General features: G+C 60.9%; 3 protein-coding genes and 1 long non-coding RNA gene across 5 annotated transcripts; 2 read left to right on the top strand and 2 right to left on the bottom strand.

The window, feature by feature from the left end:
• Window positions 1-564: 564 nt before the first annotated feature.
• Window positions 565-4,018, bottom strand: LOC103815337 (mitochondrial ubiquitin ligase activator of nfkb 1-A-like). The gene is made up of 5 exons (XM_030226977.2): window positions 3,977-4,018; window positions 3,389-3,526; window positions 3,063-3,150; window positions 2,862-2,982; window positions 565-2,032 (listed from the first exon to the last, which is right to left on the bottom strand). Exons 1-5 carry the CDS (start codon window positions 4,007-4,009, stop codon window positions 1,336-1,338), a joined length of 1,077 nt encoding a protein of 358 aa, XP_030082837.2. The 5' UTR covers window positions 4,010-4,018; the 3' UTR covers window positions 565-1,335.
• LOC127059889 (uncharacterized) lies at window positions 3,103-4,174 on the top strand. The gene is made up of 3 exons (XR_007778206.1): window positions 3,103-3,171; window positions 3,428-3,533; window positions 4,140-4,174. It is a non-coding gene; the product is annotated as an uncharacterized LOC127059889 (long non-coding RNA).
• A 331-nt stretch (window positions 4,175-4,505) lies between these two features.
• On the bottom strand, window positions 4,506-12,734 carry ECE2 (endothelin converting enzyme 2). Of its 2 annotated transcripts, none has more exons than XM_030226974.2 (19): window positions 12,644-12,734; window positions 10,913-10,999; window positions 10,390-10,534; window positions 9,986-10,201; window positions 9,787-9,911; window positions 9,488-9,634; window positions 9,346-9,411; window positions 8,985-9,173; window positions 8,490-8,632; window positions 8,259-8,373; window positions 7,896-8,006; window positions 7,605-7,703; window positions 7,440-7,517; window positions 7,147-7,250; window positions 6,759-6,869; window positions 6,387-6,454; window positions 5,547-5,737; window positions 5,370-5,465; window positions 4,506-5,244 (listed from the first exon to the last, which is right to left on the bottom strand). In XM_030226974.2, the coding sequence occupies exons 1-19, from the start codon at window positions 12,683-12,685 to the stop codon at window positions 5,068-5,070; spliced, it is 2,310 nt and encodes a 769-aa protein (XP_030082834.1). In that variant the 5' UTR covers window positions 12,686-12,734; the 3' UTR covers window positions 4,506-5,067. The 2 variants fall into 2 exon arrangements, with proteins under 2 accessions (XP_030082834.1, XP_030082833.1); XM_030226973.2 differs by having other exon boundaries at window positions 10,913-11,002; window positions 12,644-12,722.
• A 1,661-nt stretch (window positions 12,735-14,395) lies between these two features.
• Window positions 14,396-21,737, top strand: PSMD2 (proteasome 26S subunit ubiquitin receptor, non-ATPase 2). The gene is made up of 21 exons (XM_009089081.4): window positions 14,396-14,562; window positions 15,324-15,380; window positions 15,745-15,909; window positions 16,157-16,278; window positions 16,650-16,874; window positions 16,975-17,133; window positions 17,403-17,547; window positions 17,737-17,797; window positions 18,059-18,205; window positions 18,377-18,483; window positions 18,874-19,001; window positions 19,081-19,168; window positions 19,510-19,672; window positions 19,755-19,856; window positions 19,944-20,089; window positions 20,308-20,391; window positions 20,518-20,686; window positions 20,780-20,874; window positions 21,034-21,160; window positions 21,248-21,366; window positions 21,451-21,737. Exons 1-21 carry the CDS (start codon window positions 14,428-14,430, stop codon window positions 21,631-21,633), a joined length of 2,727 nt encoding a protein of 908 aa, XP_009087329.2. The 5' UTR covers window positions 14,396-14,427; the 3' UTR covers window positions 21,634-21,737.
• Window positions 21,738-22,152: the final 415 nt, after the last annotated feature.

Here is a 22,152-nt window from a genome sequence, read left to right as displayed (position 1 = left end):
GACCCCAAAAAGGCATGTGGGTCCCAGGAGGCCTTATTGGGTCCTCCGGGCCTCCTGTCTGGTTGTGAGTCCTGGGGGCAACCTTGCCAAGGTACCTTTGACCCAAGCAAGCTCCCAGCCCACCTGCAATTGTGGCCACTGCTTTGGGGAGGGGGCACATCATCCCTCTCCAATCTCAACACTGCTACCTGGCTGACAGTGGCCTGCCAGCACTGTCCCCCACCCCCAAACTCTGGGTGCCCCAAAGCTGCAGGAGCCAGGAGAGCCCATGGGTTGCCTGGGCAACTGCAGCCAGGCAGTGATGGGGAGCAGTCCAGGGGAGCAGTTGCCATGGAGACCCAAGGAGCACAATCACCTTGGCAACGGTCCTGTGTGTCCTGCCACCCCCCATCCAGGGCTGCATCTAGAGGAGATGCACCTGGGCTCCATTGTGAACCAGGGCCAGCTCCTTGGATGAGGAAGGCGGGGAGGCAGTGGTGCCCACCCCTCCAAGGGGAGAGTCTTGGCTCCCAGCACCCACCCAGCCCCCAGCTTAACGGCGCGAAGGAAGAGGTGAGGCCAAGCTCAGCTCCTTGGCTTTATCACTCCACACACCACTGCAAGCCATTTCCCACACCCGCTCCTGTCCGGAGGTGAGCAGAAAGCCGGGTGCAGTGCAGCTGGACATGCGGGCAAGCTCTGTGGCACCCTAAAGCTGTTCTCCCTGCAGAGAGTGACAGAGGGACACAGCTCCCATCTTGGTGATAGAGCAGCTGGCAAAGGGACTCATCACCACCAGTCCCTGGGTGTCCCCAGTGTCATCTGGGCAGTGGCTGTAGGCACACGGATTGGGGTGGCAGGACAAAAGTGGCACTGAGGTATATCACTGCAGTGGGTCAGGGGGGTTTGGGTCTCTACCACTCCACTGTGCTTGCTGTGTCCCATCAGCCCTGGTTTCACCCTAATAATCCTCCCCATAAATCCACACACTGGGAAAAAACCACAAGGGAGAGTCCTGCGGGGCTTTTGGGAGGTCATGGCTCAGAAAGAGACACAAGTCGAATAGCCTGGCAGCCAAAGTAGTGCCCCAGTGTGGGGTTGGGGTCTCAGCTCCTCAGCTCAGGCATTGTGTAGATTTTCCCCAAGCCTTCAAGTTTAGGGGGGTCCTTCTGGCAGACAAGGGAGGATGAGAAGGCTGTAATTCCCCTCCTCCCCAGAACAGATTGAAGGGCACACCAAGACCCCTCTCTTCCAAAAGGAATTGCACAGCTGCACGTGAGGAGACAGCTGAGATTTCTGCAAGCTCCAGGCTTGGCCCGGTTCACACTGCCCCTCCCTGGGCACCCCCAGATGCTCTCAGGCCTGGTAGAGGGGCACTACGCGGTCAATGGGCCCCCGGCAGATGGGGCAGAGGCGGGTGGGCAAGGCTTGGAAGCAGCGGAAGCAGCAGCAGATGTGGCCGCAGCCCAGGAGGACACACTCCCGGGGCCGCGACAGGCAGACCACGCAGGAGTCCTCGGGCGCTCGGTCGCCGCCCTCCTCCCCATCCAGCTCCTTGTCCTCCTGCTGCTGCCTGGGGCGGGAGCGGCGGTAGGCGCGGCACAGGGCGTGCAGGAGGACAGCCAGCCCCGCTGCTGCGCACAGCAACGCTGCCCCCTTCCAGAGCCCGCTGGCCGACTCCAGCTCCGACAGCACCGTCTGCCAGTCCCCCAGGCACAGGAAAAACTCGCCTCCCTGGGCCGGTGGCTGGAGGTGCAGGGAGCCGTCGGGTTGCAGGGACAGCTCCCCGATGCCTGTCAGCCCGGCCCCCACCCGCAGCATCTCCTCCGTCTCCAGGATACCCTTGGGCTTCTCCCCGATCAGGTACTGGCCCAGCAGGTCACGGAAGCCGTGGGATGGCTGCTGGAACCGCTCGTACACCATCTCCAGGGGCAGGCAGACGGCTTGGAGTGGGCTGTCCACACTCACCTGCGTGGCTGCCTCAGGGCCTGGCGAGGCCAGCAGGAAGGGGACTGTGTAGATCTGCTCTGAGAGCACCCGCTCGCTCTCGCTCCTGCAAGTGTGGAGAATCACAGCATCAGTTAGGTTGACCTCTGAGATCATCATGTTCAGCCTATGACTGAATATCATCAGCCTGTCAACTAGACCATGGCACTAAATGCCATGGTCTAGTTGACAGGCTGATGATATTCAGTCATCAGCCTGTCAACAGGCTGATGACTGAATATCAGTCATCAGTCTTTCCTCAAACACCTTCAAGGATGTCAACTCCACCACCTCCCTGGTGGTGGTGAAGCCTGGTGGTCAAGCCTCCTGCTCCCTGGACAGCTCATTCCAATGTCTAATCATCCTCCATGTGAAGTTCTTTTCTAATCTCTAACCAAAACCTCCCCTGACACAGCTTGAGGCCATTTCCTCTTGTCTTGTCACTGGTTGCCTGGGAGAAAAGGCTGATCCCCACCTGGCTACAGCCTCCTTTCAGGGGGTTGCAGAGAGCAAGAAGGCCACCTTAGAGTCTCCTGCAGGCTACACATCCCCAGCTCCCTCAGCTGCTCCTCATCAGACATGTGCTCCAGCCCTTCACCAGCTCAGCTGCCCTTCTCTGGACCTGCTCCAGCAGCTCAGTGGCCTTCCTGAGTTGAGTGACCCAGAAATGGACAAAGGACTCGAGGTGTGGCCTCACCAGTGCTGAGTATCAGGGGATGATCACTGCCCTGTTCCTGCTGGCCACAACACAGAGAAGCTCTGAGCTCTCAGTGCTGAGCTAAGCATAGGGACTAAAGTCTTTAACCAAGTCATTTTCTGCCTCTCAATAGCCCCAGACAATGGGGTCTGGACTCACTGCTGCAAGCCCCCTCCTGCGGCCCCTTCCCATCACTCACCAGCTCCGGGCCAAGCTGTTCCAGATCAGCCGATGCTCCTTCAGCTGCAGTTTCTGGATCACACCCTGCAGCCCCTCATGGTAGTGGCTGGTCAGTGCAGCCTGGGCTGGCAGCACTATGCCTAAGGACAAGGGATGTGTCACGTCCAAAAGAGGAGATCATGGCCCTTGCTCCTTGTGCAGGGCCACAGGGTGTCCTTACCTTCCAGGGCAACATAAGGCAGGCACCGCCCCTCAGCTGCAGATACCAGGGCAGGCAAATTGTCATCGACCTGGAGCTTTGGAGCCTCCTGGAAGAGCATGGACTCAGTGTGAGCATGGGCAGGGACGGGGCAGTGAGTGGCAGAACCAAGAATGGCTCTATGGAGACTTCTGGCCTGCAGGATGTGGCCTGCTCAGATCTGCATGTCATGAAGTTACCAGAGGATGGAGAAGGCTGCAGGCATCAGTGTGTGCACACAAATCAAAGCATGAAGGGCAGCAAGGAAGAGACAGTGCCAGGAAAGGGCATCTAAGAGACAGGGCTACCTGTATGCGTGCCACGACTCTGGATTTCTTCCTGTACAGGTAATAGAAGAGGCCAGAGAAGGCGAGGCTGGAGCCCAGACACAGCAGCTCCCCAGGAGTAATGGGTTTGTCCATGGTGCCAGGCTTGGGCGACAACGCCTGCAAGGTGAGCATGTTGTCTGGGGAATGCGGCCATGTCACCCATGACAGGGACATCCCACTGCCCCTGTTCTGAAGGCAGGGGCGTCCCTGGATCCCTGTCCCCAAAGCGGTGCTTTGTCTCATTGCCCCTGACCCCAAGGCAGAGGTGCTCCTGCACCCCTGTCCCCACGCTCTGACGCCCCAGGGCCATGCCCACCCACAGCGCCAGCGGGGACAGTTCACCTCCAGCACCCACAGGTGCCCGGTACCCGGCTCGACGCTGCATCCCGGGCCCAGCCAGGGCCCAGTCCCGCACCCGGGATCGCGCCGAGGCCCAGCACCCGTGACCCAGCCCGAGGCCTGGCCCAGGCTCCCACCCGGGTCCGGCTCCCCGATCTGTCCCGGCCCAGCCCCCGGCTCGGTCCCGGCCCGGCCCCGCCGCCGCGCCCGGCCCCGATGCCCCCGTACCCCCGAGGCGCCCAAGGCCCGGACCCTGGCCATACCGCGCTTCCTGCTGGGAAATGTAGTCTAGCCCTCGCGGTGAGGCGGCCGCTCTGCCGTAACCGAACTACCCCTCCCAGCTTCCCTTACGTTGAACTACAGTTCCTAACGTGCCCTGCGTCGTTCACAGGCAGAACTGCGAGTTCCAGCAGCCTTTGCGAGCGCCTCTGTCCGCGGCCGAGGCGTCCCGCGGGGTCCCGGTACCGGGAGTTCGGGAGACCCCGGCGTGGGGCGGGACCCGGAAGCTCGGAGTGGAGGCTCGGGGCAGGCAGGGAATTCCCTTGGCTCTGAGTCGTCTCCACCAGCCTTGCTGTGTTCTTCCCCACACCTCGCTTCCCTCATTCGGGCGATGTCCATGCAGACATGTCGCCCCCGCTCCCCTCCCTCGAGGTGTCACACCACCTACGCGTCCCCAGCCCCGCAGTCGCCCCCCACAGCGGTCCTGAACTCCCTCTCCCCCCGCCCCGGCACCGCCAAGGACCCGGAGCTGCTGGAGTAAGTGGAAACTGCTTTTAATCGTTAAATAAACTCGGCGACAGCCACCCACAGCTGAAGGCACCAGAGTCCCCGCTGCCGCCCGCTGGTCCCAGCAGAGGTGGATGGGGAAGCCAAGCTGGAGTGGGAGGGGACAAGGGAAGCGCGGAGCCGGGTAGCCCCCAGCCTCCATCTGCGGCAGGCCGAGGGGCAGGAGCAGGAGGATCGTGGCTCTAATGCTTTCCCCGGGACCCCTTTGACCTGCCCGCCTGAGGGGAGGACGCAGCGCAGGGGACACTGAGCTGTGCCCGACTCAAGCACATCAAGGTTGGGGGGCAGAACTGCGTTTTGGGGATGCTACAGCCTCTCTGCCGGCCGTGTACAGCCCCAAGCCGTGGATGGGGCTGCGGCGGGTGCCTGGTGCGGGGCCGTGTGTGCCGGGGAGGGTGCAGAGGGGGGGTGTGCAGTGTGAGCGCAGGAGGGGGACTGCGCTCTGCCCGTGGCCAGCTCCGGCAGCCACTGAGGTCTGGGGAGGGGGAGCACAGCAGAGATCATCCCCTCTGTCCCCAGCACCCTCCCCGTCCCTACCACACCTCACAGTGCTTGCCGGGGTTCATGGGAGAGCCCAGGGGGCAGCCGAAGTGTTCGACAAAGTCCCGGGAGTTGCTGAGGGTGCCGATGACACGGTACTTGTCGGGGCTGTGGGGGTCGGTCACCAGCCCTTCGTGGGAGCTCTCGGGCGTCCGGACGGAGCACCACACCTGGCGGAGCCGGAGCAGCCTCAGGGATGGGGACCGAGCATCCCCCCGGTGCGGGATGGGGAGCTGCGGGGGGGCTCCGAGCAGCCCGGGAGGCACGGGAAGCCCATCATCCAGCTCCGCCCTACCTGCGCAAAGCCCACGAAGAAGAGCTGGTGGTTGGTGAGCCCCAGGGCTGGCAGGCGCTTCTCCTCCCCGTTCTTCTGCAGCCAGGACTTGTAAGCCTGCAGGAGAGCTGGCCTGAAGCTCCGGGAAGGGACAGACAGGCACGGGGGTTCGTGTCCCCTCCGGATGGCGGCACTCACGTTGTAGGCTGCCTTGAGCCCGCCGTTGTCGGCGATGTTCTCGCCCAGGGTCTGCCGCCCGTTGACCTTCTCGCTGTGGACGGTGTAGCGGCTGTACTGCTCCGTCATGCACGCCGTCCGGTTCTTGAAGGCCTCCAGGGAGGAGTTCTGCCACCACGGCCGCAGGTTTCCCTCTTTGTCATATTCCCGTCCTGCAGGACCGAGCCGTGGGTTGGGGTGGGACCAGGGGAAGCCATCCCAGTGCAGCCCTTCAGCTGCAGGGGGTCCCGAAGCAGAATGGGATGTGGTGGGAGAATGGGCACTGGGGGATGCCAGGGGGACCTGGCACCTTGGGTCCACGCCCAGGGGAGAAGGTGTCCCCCAGCCCCTACTGTGGGCAGTCTCTGCCTGGGGCTCAGCCATGCACTTGGGTCCCCAGGCATCCCCCAGTGCATTCCTGCTAACCCAGCCCACATCTGTGACCCCAGATTCCCTCATTGACCCCATGTCGGCGCCGGGGCTGTGGTGAAGGTGCAAGGCAGAGTGGATGCGAGAGGGACCCATCCCATGCCCTGGAGGGAGGAGGATGAGAAGGGGGCTGGGGCTGCAGACACTGTGTCCTCACCAAGCGGATGAAGCGAAAGCTGCACAGAGAAGCCGGGGGAAGGAATCGGCAGGTGCCACCTGGGGAGACAGGATGATAGAAGGGGGTGGCCAGGGGGGCACAAGCACACATGATGCAATGGATGGCAAAGCGGGACCCCTGTGCACCCAGGGCACCTCTTCCCCATGCCAGGGGCAGGGGCTGGGGGGACAGGAAGGTGACAGGGGTCAGGGCCAGCGCTGCCTGTAGGCTCTCACCTTGGTCATCAAATGCATGGGTCAGCTCGTGCCCCATCACCACACCGATGCCACCGAAATTAAGGGCTCTGCGGGGCCATGGGAAAGAACCAGGTAAGTACAGGATGTGTTAATGATGCCATTGCAGCCCACCCCATCTCTGCCTGGACACCCAGTGACATTCTGCTCCAGCTGGGACCCAGCTAGGAATCACTCCTGTTGGGGACACTGATGGCCCTAAGGGGACTCAGGCTGTCTTGACTGCAGGATGTAAAGCATTGAGAGACACTCAAGCTCTTCAGGGCTTTTATTTGTGACTGTAAAGGGACTCTGTGGCATGCTGGCCCTGATCCAACCCCTAACTCCAGGAGGTGCCCCCCATGCCAGACTCACTTGGGATGGTTGCGGGCGTAGAAGGGAGCTTGGAGGATCCCAGCAGGAAAGACGATCCCGTTCTTGGTGGGCAGGTAATAGGCATTGACAGTCTGTGGGGTCATGCTCCACCTGGGCAGGGAGGTGGGACAGAGTACAGGCAGGGGTGTGCCTCTCTCACCCCAGCTCCAGCCCCTTCCTGTGCCACTGCCCACCACAGGGCCCTGCCCAAGGTTGACACTTTTGCCCCCATCCTGTTACCAAGGACCTTGCCTGGGGATAAGCTACAGCTACCACAGGTGACCTACTGTGCTGTGCTACGCCATGAGGGTGATCTCCTTCCCACTGAATCAGGGGAGGCACCCAGGGTCACATCCACCCCTCCTCCCCCTCCAAGCCCACCCCTTACTGGTCACGGTTGGGGGGTTTCCGGAGTTGGTCGGCCATCACTTTGGCAGAGAAGTTGTAGAAGTTGAGCATGTTTTGGAAGAAGGAGTCCTCAGAGACCTCGTACTGGTGAGGAAGAGGAGGGATGAAGACAGGTCCATTGGGGTGGTTCCCCACACCCTGGCCAGGATGAACTCAGTACTTGGGTGGCTTTGCATAACATCCCAAATAGGGATATCGCTCAACAATGGGCCCCCCCCTCGCCCCAAGCTTGGCATGACCAAGCTTCTCCCTCACAAGCCAGGTGCCCCCTACCCCATCATAGACATCATCCAGCTCCTTGTTGTCCAGAATGAAGTCAGGGAAGCCAATCATGTCGTAGATGGCATCCGCCTGCATGGGGAGAGGCCCCATCAGTGAGATTAGGGGGCTTACATGAGTAGAGTGAGGTTTCCCATCCACTTCCCTCCCTGGGGTCACCTTCTCCTTTGCAGCCTGCCTGGTCTTCTCGTCCATCCAGTCCAGCTGGTCCAGGGATACCTCGAAGGCTGCACGGATCTCGCTGATCATCTCCTCAGCCTGGGGAGAGGAGGCAATGAAGGCCCCCTACCCCCCACAATGCCTTGGTGGGAACAGGGTGGGCAGGGTACAACCTCCCCAGGGCTAGGGGCCCCATTTTCCAGCTCCCTGCCTTCTAGCCCTGGGGCTTGGGTGGGATTGGGGTTCCCACGAATGGTGATGGGGAGGGGATGGGGACAGAAGTATTCTCACGATGGCCTTGCTGTCCCGGTCAAAGGTGGCTTTGACGAAGAGGGAGCCCAGCGCAAAGCCCAGTGTGTCATCCGTGTTGGAAATGCAGGTTTGCCAGCGGGGTGTGCACGACTGTGGGAACGGGATGAGAGTCTGTGAAACCCTCATGCCACTCCCCTGCCCCCCTGCCTTCATCCAGCCTGGCTCTGCCTCCTCATCAGAGGGAAGATAGGCAGCAGCAAAACCCCTATCCCAAAAGACAATCCCTGGGTTCCTGCTGAAGCATCCAGGTCTTAGCATCTCAAGGGCATATGAAGGACAGAGGAGGTCCTGGCTGCTTCCAGGCTGAGTGTGTAGAGGTCTGATCCCAGGGCCCTCTGTTACCTTCCTGGTGCCATAGAGTGTCTCCAGCAGCCTCTCCTGGGCTGTCTCAAAGCGCTGGTCCAGGCTGGAGGCCGTCTTCTGCACCAGGTTCCAGATCAGGTAGTTGTTCAGGATGCTGCAGGGGCATAGAAGATGCTGCAGCTCACCACAGTCTATGACTGCAAGACACTGATGAGCCCAAAATGTGTCCCTGCCACGGGGGCCACAGCCAGGGATATGAAGGAGCCTCACCTCCTGTCAGTGTCATTGATGAGGTCAGAGACCTGCTGAAGGTAGGTGTCCCCATACACCACCACAGGCTCCGTGTCTGCCAGCTCCAGTGGGGCCAGGGCATAGGAAAGGTAATCCAGCCAGTCAATGGCAGGGGCCAGCAGCTGGAGGGGACACAAGAATGTGGCACCAGGGGCTTGGCATGGCTATGCTGCATCCTGCTCAGCATGCTCAGTTCCTGGGGCAGGAACTGTGTTTTCTGGGAAGGACTCAAAGTCCTTCCCACTCCAGATTCTTCTCTGCACCCCTCCTGCTGCTCTTAATGGTGGCGGCTTCCCCCAAATGGTAACAACTGGGCACTACTCTTCACCACCCAGCACATGTCCCACAGCAAATAGGGCTGCCCAGGGTGTCCCAGAGTGAGGACAGCAATGGGCACAGACCCCTTAGTGCCCTCTGGACAAGTCCCCATATGTCCCACAAGGGTGTCCCCAGGCTGCTCTGGGCCATGCCCACCTGCAGCTCAGCGATGCTCATCTTGTGGTAGATCTTCTCGTCATCCCGCCGCTCAGCCTGGGGCACGGTGATGTTGGCCAGCTGGGTTTCAAAGTCCAGCACCTGCTGCATCTGGAGGCGGGTGGGCTCTGGGGTGCCCCCCAGTAGTGTGCCCAGCTCCACCATGTAGTCCAGGTATGCTGCCAGAACCTGCGGAACCCCAAGCCCTGCCTCAGTGCCAACCACAGCTCATCCCACCTCCCTGGGGTGGGCACCCAACAGGCAGGATGGATATGCCAGGTGTGTCCCAGTGCTGCTCGCACCCCATTGCCATGGGTTTCCCCTGACTGCTGTTGGCAGCATGCCCAGCACCCAGCCTCACCCTCTCATTGGCAGTCTTGTTCAGATAGTAATCCCGGGATGGGAGGAAGAGCCCCGACTGGTCCACCTGTGGGGAGAGAGGGGCAGCATAGACATTCTGGTGTCTCCTGGTGTCTGCCACCCCTGGGGGCCAAGGTGCCAACCTGGATGATGTTGCTGTTGGAGCTCTTGGAGTCTGCACCAACATACACCGTGAAGAAGGGGGTTGCCCGGTATGTGCCTGACACGCTTTTGAGTACCTCCATGAAGCTGGTTTGGTTCCAGGAGCCAGTGATGTTCCATCCCCCAATCTGCCAGCAGACAGACCCAGCACCTCAGGGAGTGATGGGGTGCACGGGGTGCATCCCCGAGGTTACTCCCTCCCTGGTTATGTGAAGAGCTAAGCAGGAGGTGTTCTGGGCTGAGCCCTGACAGCTTGGCTCACGTGTAGGTGTCTGCCCACCTTATCGATGAGCTCCATAAGGGGCTGGGAGCCCAGCTCCTCTATCCTCTGCTCCTTGAGGCAGGACAGGTAGTACCGCTGTGTCTTCCGCTCTGCCTCGCTGCTGGAGTTGAAGGTGGTGTTTTCTGCGGGAGGCTGTGGGTCAGCCCCAGTGACACAGGGGTCACCCCCTCAGTGTCTGTGACCCCTTGGTGCCCACCTAGGAGATGCTTCATGATGGCCTGATTCTGGTCCCAGATGCTGTTGAAGGTGCTCCACTTGGAGCGCCCGTTGGGCAGCGGGTTCCTCTTAATCCAGCCCCCGCACGAGTACTGGTAGAAGTCCTGGCACGGGTCCGTCTCTGTATCCAGGGCCTCCAGGATCTTGCTGGCCACCCGGACACAGGCATCCGTCAGGCACGTGCTGTGAGAGGGATCTGGCAGGGAAGGCATGCCTGGGGCTGGGCGAGTATACTGGGGGAAACTGAGGCACGGAGCGGGGCCAAGCCCTGTCTGTACCCCAGGATGGGCAGAGTACCTGGTGCAGGTACCCAGGGCTGACCCATCACTCCTCATCCTCCCGTGTCCTCCCGGGTGTGGGAACACTGCTGCCAAGTCTCCCTACCTCTGCGGTACTGAATGGCCAGAGTGACAACGGCGACGCTGAGCAGCAGGGCCAGGGAGACGGCGACAGCGCAGAGCACCATCTCCAGCTGGCTGCGTGAGGCCAGGCGGCTCAGCAGCGTCCCCGGCCCCTTCTGGAACCCCACCTGGGCAGGAGGAGCAGGACCTGCCATCGCACCATCGGGGGCCGAACATCACTGCCCCCCTTCCCTCCCTGCCACTCCCCAGTGCCTGGTGTGGCTGCATGAGGAGGTGGGGACCAGGGCATCCCTCCCCACCAGCTCTGGCCAGCCGGTGGTGGGTCCTGGCAGCTCCCCCTAAGCCACAAGGAAGGACGATCGTCCAGGCACACTCTGTGCTGCATTTTGGCTGACTCCCAGCACATCCCTGGGGACAGCCATGTCTGGCTTGGCTCCCAACCCTGCTCCCACTGCCCACTTGGTTGCAGGCAGGGCCCAGAGGGTAAGGACGGGGGCTAGAGGGGATGGAGAGGGGAAGGATGGAGGAGCCGGGGCAGACCTCACCTCCACGCTGTCGGGAGAGGCGCTTCCATCCCCCGCTGGCTCCGGCCCCTCCTCGTCCTGCAGCGTGGCACGCTTGTAGTTGGGCATCTGCTAAGGGAGGGAGCGGGCTGGGGCAGGGGCGTGGGGGTAGCTCTTCCCCGCCCTGCCACACCCTCTGGCTCTTATGGCAGGGCCGAGTGCTTGCTCACGGAGTACACAGCGGGGCTGAGGCAGCCCCTTACCCCCCTCAGTGTGCCTGGGCCTCCCCCAGAGGTTGTCCCCAGCCCTGTGTGGCCCTGGAAAGCATGGGGGGAGCTGCTAATGAAGGACTTGGGGACTGTCACCAGAGCATCCCTCTGCATAGCCATGGCATCAGCCCTGCCGACAGGTGACACATCGCCACGGAGACATGGTCCCTGTCACCAAGCAACGGTTTCCTAGTGCTGCTGTCTCACCCCTCCTCCCCTGACTGGAACTTTCCATGCAGATGTGCACCGGTCTGAAACATCTGGAAGTGCTTCCAGCCCCATCATGGCTCCGGGGTGACCAGGATGCAGGACAGAGTGTGCAAGGGGAGAAGGGGCACTGCAGTGTGTACCAACCAGCAGGGCAGGATCCCCCTTACTCCTGGTCTCGCCAGGCACAGATCCAGCCGTGAGGGCTGCTGAGGACTCAGCCAAGAGGGAGGTGGTGGAGTTGAGCCAACAGCATTGGAGGGGGGAATAAGCTAGAAGAAAATGCTGGAGGTTTTGGTGGAAGAGAATCAGCAATGCCGCTGGTTGTAAGCTATCCTTAGGCTTCAGAGCTAATGCCTGTCTGGGCTGCAGCTCACCCTCCAGTCTGTGCTGCAGACTAAAGTGAATGCCCAGCCTGCAGGGCTGCTGTCACAGGCCAAGAAGGAGCTGGGGGGGGAGGGATGATGGGCAGGGGGAAAGCAAGGAGAGTGCCTCATGCCCAGCTCTGCCCACTGCCACACTGCTGGGATAGGGAGGGGGCATCACCAAGGGCTGCAGCCAGAGGGTGGGATTGGCAGGAGATGGCAGGAACCCCCCACTGAGTTGGGCTCCTGGAAGGTGCTGGCATTAGGAAGAATTGCTCAGCATCCTGTAGGAGCTTGGCCAGCCTGCCCCCCCCCACCACCCCAGCTCTCCTCAACGTGCTCCTTTCCACTCCTGGGTGGTCTTCATCCTCGGCAATAGCCAGCACCCCCTCTCCAGCATCTTCTGTGGCATCCTCAAGGCAGGAGCCTATTTCTGGGGCTCCTCCTACCCCCTCTGTAGGGCTGAGACCCATGGGGACAGGGCCTCCTGCCCCCTCCAGAGGTGCTGTCTTGGGGCTCACCCTATGAGCACCATTACCGTACTCGGTGGAGTGGGGTTTGTGGGGCCATGTCTGAACCACCCCAGTTCTGTCTGTCCAACCCCAGTCAGGGATTTGGAGGGGGTCCTTCTTCCTCCACCGTGGGGGACAGGGACCCTCTAGCCACTCAGTTCTCTTAGCCCCGGCATCATGCAGCCCCTGCATCCCATAGGCTCTCACCGCCCCCCGTAATCCACCAGTCCCCCCCGCCCTCCCTCCCTCTCTCTGGTTCCCGAAGCCCCCGCAGCCCTTGCAGCTGCTTGAGTTCTCCAGACCCGGCGCTCTCTTGTGCCCCGACCCCCTGCTGTCCCCCTCGCCGAGCCCCTCGCCAGTGACTCCCGTCCCCCCTCCTCTTGCCCTCCTCCCTGCCGCGCCGCTGCCCCGGGCACTCACGGCGTGTCCAAGCTCCTGTAGGGCCACGTTCATCCTGGCCATCCCGGGCCGCCTCCTGCCTAGCTCCGCTCCCCGCCCGGGCCGCGCCGGGCCCCCGCCGCCGCCGCAGCGCCGCCTGCCTCCGCCGCCGCCATGGCCCGCACCGGGCGCCGCGCTGCCGCCAAGACCGGCACCGGGGCTGGGCAGGGATGGGGCCGGGTGGAGATGGGGCCGCGCCGGAGGGATGGAGCCGCAAGGGCTGATACCGGCGGCGCGCGGACCGCAGGCACCGGGCGGGGGCGACGGGGGCCGGCGGCCCGGGAGGGGCTGGAGCGGGGACCCCGGTGCCCAGCCCAGTAGCACCGCTCAGCTCCACTCGGCCTGGCCGCCCCAGCAGGGTGACCGCCGTGCGCACGGGAGGAGCTCCGTACCGGCGTCTGCACCGGCAACGCCGCTTGCACCCCCGGAGAGCCGCAAAGGCACCCGCAGCCTCCCTCACCGACACCGGCACTCGGACCGGCGCCCTCACCGACCGGCACGGGCAGCAGAACTCGGGCTCACATCCGGCTGCCCGCAGCGGGCACCGGCACACGCACACAGGGTCACAAGGACCGGCTCCTGTCTTCAGCACTCAGGGCAGGGGAGCACAGCAGCGCCGCACGGTACCGGTCACCGGCGCCGGCAGCGGCCGGTAATGGTGCACAGCGGCAGCAGCACGCCGTGCTCCAGCACGAGGGCACACCCCCGCGCAGCACCCGCACAGGTGGATGCACACACGCACGCCGACACCCCGTCCTCGGTACCTAAAGAATGGCACCCCGATATCACCCTTAGGCCCATGCCAGAGCACACGCACACACGGGTGCACAGCCGTGGTTAGAGCCTTGGCAGTGAGCAAAGAGAAGGCCGGGGCTGTGCACAACTTCACATCCTGCCTCGATACTTCTCAGCCCTGTGTGACCGCCTGTCCGGGACAAGGTGTCACTGCAGGTCACCCACTCGGTGCCCGGTGTGCCACTGTTCAGGGGTGGAAGCGCTCCCCAGGGTGCCAGGCGGGACAGAGTGAAGGCAGCGCCATCTGCCCCAACTGCGGAGCCAGGGACACAGCACGGAGGAGTGCGTGTGAACACAGGTGCTGGGGCACCAGGCTGTCCACGGGTGTCTGTGACATGTGGGGGCCACCGCAACCCTGCCAGCAATGCTACTTCACTTGTCCAGCTCGGGTGGCAGCGTTGCCCGAGCCAGGGTGGTGGAACTCCGGGTCTCCAGCTGCCAGTGCCGCTGCCAATGTCAGCATCAGTGCCGGTGCCACTATTGGTGCCAGTGTCGGTGTCAATACTGGTGTGTCAGTGTCGGTTCCGGTGTCAGGGTCAGTGCTGGTGCCGGTGCCGGCGTCAGTGTCGATGCCCGTGTCAGTGTCCCTGTCAATATCGGTGCCGGTGTCATTGTCGGTGCTGGTACCGGTTTCAGTGTCGGTGCCTGTACTGGTTTCAGTGTCAGTGTCAGCGTCGGTGTCATTGTCGGTGCCGGTACCGGTTTCAGTGTCGGTGCCTGTACTGGTTTCAGTGTCAGTGTCAGCGTCGGTGTCATTGTCGGTGCCGGTACCGGTTTCAGTGTCGGTGCTGGTATCGGTTTCAGTGCCGGTACCGGTTTCAGTGTCAGTGTCGGTACTGGTTTCAGTGCCGGTGTCGGTGCCGGCGTCCCCGCACGTGGGGCCGCCCCGCCCTTGGCCCCGCCCCCGGCGCGCGGCGGTGCCGTCACGGCGTTGCGCAGGCGCGGTGCGGCGGAAGCACGGCCGGGCGAACATGGACGCGGGCGGTGGCGGCGGACAGAGCCGGGTGCAGGGCGGCCCCGGGGCGGGCGGCGACGAGAAACCCACGCCGCCTTGGGGCCGGGACCGCCGGGACCCGCCCTCCGGGCCCGAGAAGGAACAGGAGCTGGTGAGTGCCGCCGCGCCGCGGGCCGCAGCTGAGTCACGGCCCGTTCGGGCCCGCGTCACCGGCGGAGCAGGACGTCATTCCGCGTCACGGGGTTGGCCGGCATCCCTCCGGGAATGGGACGTCATCCCGCGTCACGGGGGCGGCCAGCATCCCTCCGGGGACTCCCTCCAGCGCGGCCGCGTGACGGCAGCGAGGGGTTCCCTCCAGCGGGGCCCCGGAACGTCATGGGGTGCCCGCGTGACGCAATCGAGGGTTCCCATTTCTGGGCGGGGGGCTCCGGGGTCTCAGAGGAGTGTTGGTGGGGGAAGCTGTGGTGTAACCAGTGTTGTGTGTGTGTGTGTGACAGTGGGCACTGTGGAGGGATCCCCGCTTTGCCCAGCACGGGGGTGACCTTGGCTCTGGGAGTCCCCGTGGGCTGGGGGGACACAGTCTGTGGGTGAAGGGGCTGCTGTCAGTGGCGTGCCCCCGCTGGGCTGTGACCTGACGTGCTCTTCTCTGTGGGGCTGTTTTCATACGGCACAGAGTAATAGGGGAGGTGCATCTCACAGCCCGGGAATGGGTGGTTTCTTAGGGATGGTATCCCCAGTAATGTGAGCATTGCTCCACCCTGGCAGCACTTGGGCAGGGTGGTGCCCTGAGCAATGAGTGCATTACTTTGTCCTGGTACCCTTGCAGCTTGGGATGAAATCCCTGCCTCTGTCACACTGAGACTTCCTGTGCTCTGCACCCTTAACTCTGCTTTCTCCTGTGCATTTTGGCAGTCTGAGGAGGACAAGCAGCTGCAGGATGAGCTGGAGATGCTGGTGGAGCGCCTGGGGGTGAGTCTGTGCTGTGTCCCTCAGCAAGGAGTCCTGGCCAGGATTTGACTCTGTCTCTTGCTTATGGCTGTTCCTTGTGCAGTGGAGATGGGGGGATTTTACCTTGAGTGGGGTAGGCCCCTGCTTATCTGCTGTGATCTGTCCCCCAGCCTTGTTGCCTGTCTGACCTGTGCCCAAGGGACCTCTGTGTCCATGATGTGAGAGAAGCTTTCTACCCTGCTGTGCCCTCCTTCTCCAGCTCTTGGGCTGAAGGAGGCAGCCCAGGGTGGGGGGCTGTTCTGCTAAGAGCCATGGCTGTGTTTGGGGTGGGCTGGTGAGGTGGTGGCTCAGGAACCAGCCCCTGACAGGCAGCTTCCCTCTGCAGGAGAAAGACACGTCGCTTTACCGCCCAGCCCTGGAGGAGCTGCGGAGGCAGATCCGCTCTTCCACCACCTCCATGACCTCTGTTCCCAAACCCCTCAAGTTCCTACGGCCCCATTATGGCAAGCTGAAGGAGATCTATGAGAACATGGCTCCAGGAGAGAACAAGGTAGAAATTCTTGGCCCCACCATCCCATGTGACTCAGGGGACAGTGCTCGGGCAGGCAATCACAGAGCCCTCTGGTCCCTGGGATCTAACAGCAGTCTCTGTGGCTTGCTCCAGAGGATTATAACTTGTCAGGATGGTACCTTTGCCACCTGTGGTGGTTTGCAGACACAGGGAGGGTATTGTGTCCCTGCCTGCCCCTGGTTCCCTGTGCCTGGCCTGTGTCTGGAGCTCTGCACTCTTTCTGCAGCGCTTTGCAGCAGACATAATTTCTGTCCTGGCCATGACCATGAGTGGGGAGCGTGAGTGTCTGAAGTACCGGCTGGTGGGCTCCCAAGAGGAGTTGGCATCTTGGGGGCATGAATATGTCAGGTAAGCCTGAGGGGGACCAGAGGGGAAGGATAAGGGCTCAGGGGAATTTCCTGGAGTGCTTTAGCTCTGGCCTGGCGGGGATGTGTCTTGACTACCTGGCCGTGTGTTCAGCTGCTGCTATCACACCTGCATACGTGTCACTTCATGCTCTATGCACGATGGTTTTCTAGCTGCAGAGGTCTTGCTGCTGTGGCCTCTAAATCTGTGGTCTAAACCCTGTTTCTCCTCTGGCCTTGTCCCCCATAAGGTCTGCAGAATGCAGAGCCTCCATAAATAGTACACAGCCCTGGCTAACTGGGAGCAGCTGCTCCATGTTCTTATGGCTCAGTGAAACTGGTTTTTGTAGTGGTGTTGTCCCTTTGTTCCTGCAGGCACTTGGCAGGAGAGGTGGCCAAGGAGTGGCAGGAGATTGATGAAGCTGACAAGGCTCAGAGGGACACACTCCTCACCCTGGTCAAGGAGATCGTCCCCTACAACATGGCCCACAATGCAGAGCATGAGGCCTGTGACCTGCTCATGGAGATAGAGCAGATGGACATGCTGGAGAAGTACATTGATGACAATGCCTACTCCAAAGTGTGCCTCTACCTGACCAGGTGAGGGGACTTGGCAGGCTGAAGTGCTGGATGGGGCCTGATCCCTGTGGGGCCAAGGTTGCCTGAGCTGGTTGTCACCCTCATGTCTGTCTCCTCAAAGCTGTGTGAGCTATGTCCCGGAGCCCGAGAACTCGGCTCTCTTGCGCTGTGCCCTGGGCATCTTCCGCAAATTCAATCGCTACCCTGAAGCCCTACGCCTGGCTCTGATGCTCAATGATGTGGAACTGGTGGAGGACATCTTCACTTCCTGCAAAGATGTGTAAGCGGAGATGTTCCCTGCCCTCTGTGGCCTTTGTTCATCCTGGTGAGGCAAGGCTCCCCATCTGGGCAGAGATAAGTTGGATCTGTCACTGTTAGAGGTGTCTGGGGGTTTGGATTGAGACTCTTATCCCTGAAATGAGGATGGGCAGGAGTGGATTATGTCTGTATGCCCTGGGCAGGGCAGGCTGCTCACTGCTTGGTGAACCTGTGTTTGTGCTGGGGCTTGCTGGGTTCTGGGCACTCAGGAAACCCCTCCCCTCTGCACAGAGTTGTCCAGAAGCAGATGGCCTTTATGCTGGGCCGCCATGGGGTCTTCCTGGAGCTGAACGAGGATGTGGAGGAGTACGAGGACTTAACAGAGATCATGTCCAATGTCCAGCTCAACAGCAATTTCCTGGCTTTAGCCAGAGAGGTGAGTATCCCAGCTGGGAAAAGCACCCTAGGCTACTTCCAGCTGTGGCTGCCCTGGCTGCCAGGCTCTGTGGCAAGATTTGAGAAGAAATCCATCATCCCTATGATCTGGGCCAGACACCTCCTGAAGAGGTTGCCATTGTAGGATGTGCTGGCCAGGTGGTAACCTCCTTCTCCCTTGTCTTTGCAGCTGGACATCATGGAGCCTAAAGTGCCAGATGATATTTACAAAACCCACCTGGAGAATAACCGTAAGCGCTTGTGTTGTGGCCTTTATGGTCCCTGCCTGTGTGGAGTTCTTGAGGCTGCCCAGCACCTCTGAGCCTGTGTGGTCAGATGTGTATCTGAGGTGGGCGGATGGCCTGCCCATGGTCTCTGGCCTGTGGATTTGGGCTTCTCCTTCCTGCTGGTGATGGGACAGGTCCTTGTTCCCCTGTGGTGTGGGATGGCTGCATGTTGAGGGCTGGCAGGGCTTCTGTTGCTGCTTTCCTCACCGTGTCATTGTTCCACAGGGTTTGGGGGAAGTGGTTCCCAAGTGGACTCAGCCCGGATGAACTTGGCCTCCTCCTTTGTGAACGGCTTTGTGAATGCTGCCTTTGGACAGGACAAGCTGCTGACAGATGATGGCAATAAATGGTTGTACAAGAACAAGGACCATGGTAAGTTAGCTGGCTGGTCAGGGCTGGAGGTGCCTCTAGGCTTGGGGTTACCACCCTGTCCCTTTTGGGGTAAGAGTGGCTGAGCTGGCCTAGGTCCCTGGCTACCACAAGCCCCAGACAGGGCACGTCAGTTCAGGCCTGATTGAGGGCCTTTCTTCCCTGGAACCACAGGGATGCTGAGTGCTGCAGCCTCGCTGGGCACAATCCTGCTGTGGGACGTGGATGGGGGGCTCACACAGATCGACAAGTACCTGTACTCGTCAGAGGATTACATCAAGGTCAGTGACAGATCCTGGCTCTGTGTCTGCGTGGGGCAGTCCTGCTGTGAGCTGAGTGTGCAGCTGGCTGGGGAATGGTCCTTGCTTTGGGCCCCTGTGCAACTCGGCTCCTGCACAGAGAAGGGTTGGATGCCCTGTGTCCCAGGCTTTTGAGCAGCTCACAGTGAGGTGGTGGTATCTTGGGGACTGACTGAAGCAACCTGGGGGCTCCCCTTGTCACAGAGCTATGAGCTTTGAATTTCTCAGCTTGATCCAGAGTGGCGTTGCCCACTTCGTACCAACTTGCCCATCCTGGGGAGTGGATGTGATGTGTGAGGTGACATCAGTCACTGGCTGGCAGGGAGCTTTGTGTTTTGGTGGCTAGTGTGTGATGGTGCTTCTGCCTTGCAGTCTGGAGCCCTCCTGGCCTGTGGCATTGTTAACTCAGGGGTGAAAAATGAATGTGACCCTGCCTTGGCTCTCCTGTCTGACTATGTCCTCCACAACAGCAACACCATGAGGATTGGAGCCATTTTTGGGTAAGGGCCTGGCCCCAGCCTCCCCGTGCTGCACAGGGTGGTGCAGCTCCTCCCTCACACCCTTCTGGACTCTCTGCAGGCTGGGACTGGCGTATGCGGGCTCCAACCGCGAGGATGTCCTGACGTTGCTGCTGCCTGTCATGGGAGACTCCAAGTCCAGCATGGAGGTAGGGCATGAGGCAGGGTTTGCCTGTGATTCCTGCTTCCCAATCCAGTGCCCCAGAGCTCCTGGGAATACAGGCACTGTCCTGCAGCCAGCTTGAGCTCCAAGAGCAAGGCCACATGTCCCTGCTTAGCACTGTGCTGTGCCAGAATAGCATGGCCCTATTTTCCTTATCTGAGCTGTTGCCACAGTGGGACTGCAGCAGATTTAGGAGGATAGGAAACCAACAGGTCTCCCAGTAGCCCAGATTTTCATAGGAAGTGGAGACCAAGGATACCTAGTGCTATAGGCCAGCTTACTCTGAGCTGTCCCTGTGTATGACATGGCTCCTTCCCCCATCACTAGGTGGCTGGTGTGACTGCCCTGGCCTGTGGGATGATATCAGTGGGTTCCTGCAATGGAGATGTTACCTCGACTATCCTCCAGACCATCATGGAGAAATCAGAGACAGAACTGAAGGACACCTACGCCCGGTGGCTGCCACTTGGCCTGGGCTTGAACCACTTGGGTAAGGCTGGGCAGTGCCAGTGGCGCATGGGGTAGGAGCATCCCTCCATCCTATCCTTTAACCACTATGCTTTCCTTGACAGGGAAGGGAGAAGCAATTGAGGCCATCTTGGCAGCGCTGGAGGTGGTGTCGGAGCCGTTCCGCAGCTTTGCCAACACACTGGTGGATATCTGTGCTTATGCGGGTGAGTTGGGCTGGTTGAGGTTGGGGTAAGAAGGAGCAGGTCCAGGGTCCTCTGCCTGCTGATCCTGGCCCTCCAATTTCTGCGCAGGCTCAGGGAATGTCTTGAAGGTGCAACAGCTCCTGCACATCTGCAGTGAGCATTTTGACTCCAAGGAGAAAGAAGAAGACAAGGACAAAAAGGACAAGAAAGAGAAGGAGAAGAAAGAGAGCTCAGCTGACATGGGTGCTCACCAGGTAGGGAAATGTTGGCTGGGGTCTGTGTTCCTGGAGCAGGACCTGGCCTTGGAAGGGTTCCTAGGGCCCTTGTGGTGTCAGAGCAGAGGGAAAACAGCTCCCAACAGGATCCCCTGCTCACCCTGTCCCCCTAGGCTTGGGGTGGGCACAGAGGCTTAAGAACTTGGGTGTTGGGCTGGGTGCTCCCTGTCTGGCACTCAGGGCCTGTGTATCTGCAGGGCGTGGCGGTGTTGGGGATCGCGCTCATTGCCATGGGCGAGGAGATCGGTGCGGAGATGGGCCTGCGCACATTCGGCCACCTGGTGAGTGACACCAGGGGGACAGCACAGAGCCGGAAAGGGACCTCAGAATAGAAACGGGGTATTGCCTCACATCTCAGTAGACCTTGCTGTGCTTGGTGATCTAACACCCACCTCCCCTCTGTGCAGCTGCGGTACGGGGAGCCCACCCTCCGCCGGGCCGTGCCCCTGGCCCTGGCTCTTATCTCAGTCTCCAATCCCCGGCTCAACATCCTTGATACCCTCAGCAAGTTCTCCCACGACGCTGACCCCGAGGTCTCCTACAACTCCATCTTTGCCATGGGCATGGTGGGCAGTGGTAAGCCTGGGAACAGCCTGGTTTGGGGTTTGTTTTGGGGGAAAGGTGAGAGACCCGTGCCTTGGACACTTCTCTGTGCCTCCTTGTCCCCAGGTACCAACAACGCCCGGCTGGCAGCAATGCTGCGGCAGCTGGCCCAGTACCACGCCAAAGACCCCAACAATCTCTTCATGGTGCGGTTGGCACAGGTGATGATACTGTGCTCACTGTTTGTCTGTGGAAGTTTGGGGTCCCTGTCCTGGGTGTGGGAGGAGAGTGGTGTCCTGGGGGTGTCACCCTCCTGAGGGCAGGGCTCAGAGTCCCAGGTTACTCCATCACTCTTTTATGTACTTTCTCTGCCACACCAGGGCCTGACTCATCTGGGCAAGGGGACACTCACCCTATGCCCATACCACAGTGATCGCCAGCTCATGAGCCAGGTGGCTGTGGCTGGGCTGCTGACTGTCCTCGTGTCCTTCCTGGATGTGCGCAACAGTGAGTGGTGCTGGCTCTGTCCCCCCAGTTCTCTCTGCCCTGCAGCGTGGGCATTGCTCAGCCCCTTCACTTCTGTCTTCCCTCCAGTTATCCTGGGCAAGTCCCACTACATTCTCTATGGCCTTGTTGCTGCCATGCAGCCCCGCATGCTGGTCACCTTTGATGAGGAGCTGCGGCCTCTGCCCGTGTCGGTTCGGGTAGGACAGGTAAGGGGCAGCCAGGGCTGGGGAGGGGCTGTGCTGGTGTCCCTCTCTGTCCCTGGCATTGATCTCACTCTCTCTCTCTCTCAGGCTGTGGATGTGGTGGGCCAGGCAGGCAAGCCCAAAACCATCACTGGCTTCCAGACTCACACAACACCAGTTCTGCTGGCACACGGAGAGCGGGCAGAGCTGGCCACAGAGGAGCACGTGCCTGTGACGCCCATCCTGGAGGGATTTGTTATCCTACGCAAGAACCCCAACTACGATGTTTGAGCCAAGGGGAAGCTGGGGGGTGGGTAGGTGGTTTGGGAGGGGAGGGAAAAAACCTAGTTTGTTTTTGTTACTGAGAGTCAAGGAAATAAACTATGTGGAGACTAGTGCTGCCCTCTTCTCCTTGTGCTGGGAGTGTGGGCTGCTCTCTCATCCTTGTGGGTGTGCCTGTGGCCCATGGAGGCTGTGCACAATGCAGATCCCAACACGCGGGGCATGAACTGAGTTGTGGGGTGCCATGGGTGCTCCTAAACTTCAGCATCCAGCTGTGCCCTGTGTGTGTGCCTGGCACAGCCACCTGTGCTCAGAGTGTGCAACTGCCCTTTAGCACAGCATCGCCTGTCCCTAGCTGGGACTGCCGTCCTGGGGGGTTCTTGGCTGGCAACTCCCAACTTTGAACTACCCTCCCAGATGTGCTGGGCTCTGCCATCATTTGGTGCTGCTCCAGAGCTGACATTAGGGTTAAAAGCAGTCAGGGAGGTGGGGATAGAAGCAATATGGGAAGTGTTTTTAGCGGAGAGG

Source organism: Serinus canaria, chromosome 9, assembly GCF_022539315.1.
Source record: "Serinus canaria isolate serCan28SL12 chromosome 9, serCan2020, whole genome shotgun sequence".
NCBI lineage: Eukaryota > Metazoa > Chordata > Aves > Passeriformes > Fringillidae > Serinus > Serinus canaria.
The sequence above is the reverse complement of the archived record's forward strand: the minus strand, read 5'-3'. Positions and strand labels throughout refer to the sequence as shown.

Coding starts and splice junctions, on each gene's coding strand:
- PSMD2 (XM_009089081.4), top strand. CDS start 14,428: ATGGACGCGGGCGGTGGCGGCGGACAGAGCCGGGTGCAGGGCGGCCCC. Junction 15,381..15,744: donor TGCTGGTGGAGCGCCTGGGG/GTGAGTCTGTGC, acceptor TTCCCTCTGCAG/GAGAAAGACACGTCGCTTTA. Junction 20,392..20,517: donor TGCGCACATTCGGCCACCTG/GTGAGTGACACC, acceptor CCCTCTGTGCAG/CTGCGGTACGGGGAGCCCAC.
- LOC103815337 (XM_030226977.2), bottom strand. CDS start 4,009: ATGGCCAGGGTCCGGGCCTTGGGCGCCTCGGGG. Junction 2,983..3,062: donor GCCTTATGTTGCCCTGGAAG/GTAAGGACACCC, acceptor CCTTGTCCTTAG/GCATAGTGCTGCCAGCCCAG. Junction 2,033..2,861: donor AACAGCTTGGCCCGGAGCTG/GTGAGTGATGGG, acceptor CCACACTTGCAG/GAGCGAGAGCGAGCGGGTGC.
- ECE2 (XM_030226973.2), bottom strand. CDS start 12,685: ATGGCCAGGATGAACGTGGCCCTACAGGAGCTTGGACACGCC. Junction 11,003..12,643: donor TACAGGAGCTTGGACACGCC/GTGAGTGCCCGG, acceptor TCCCTCCCTTAG/CAGATGCCCAACTACAAGCG. Junction 7,518..7,604: donor GGCAGGCTGCAAAGGAGAAG/GTGACCCCAGGG, acceptor CTCCCCATGCAG/GCGGATGCCATCTACGACAT.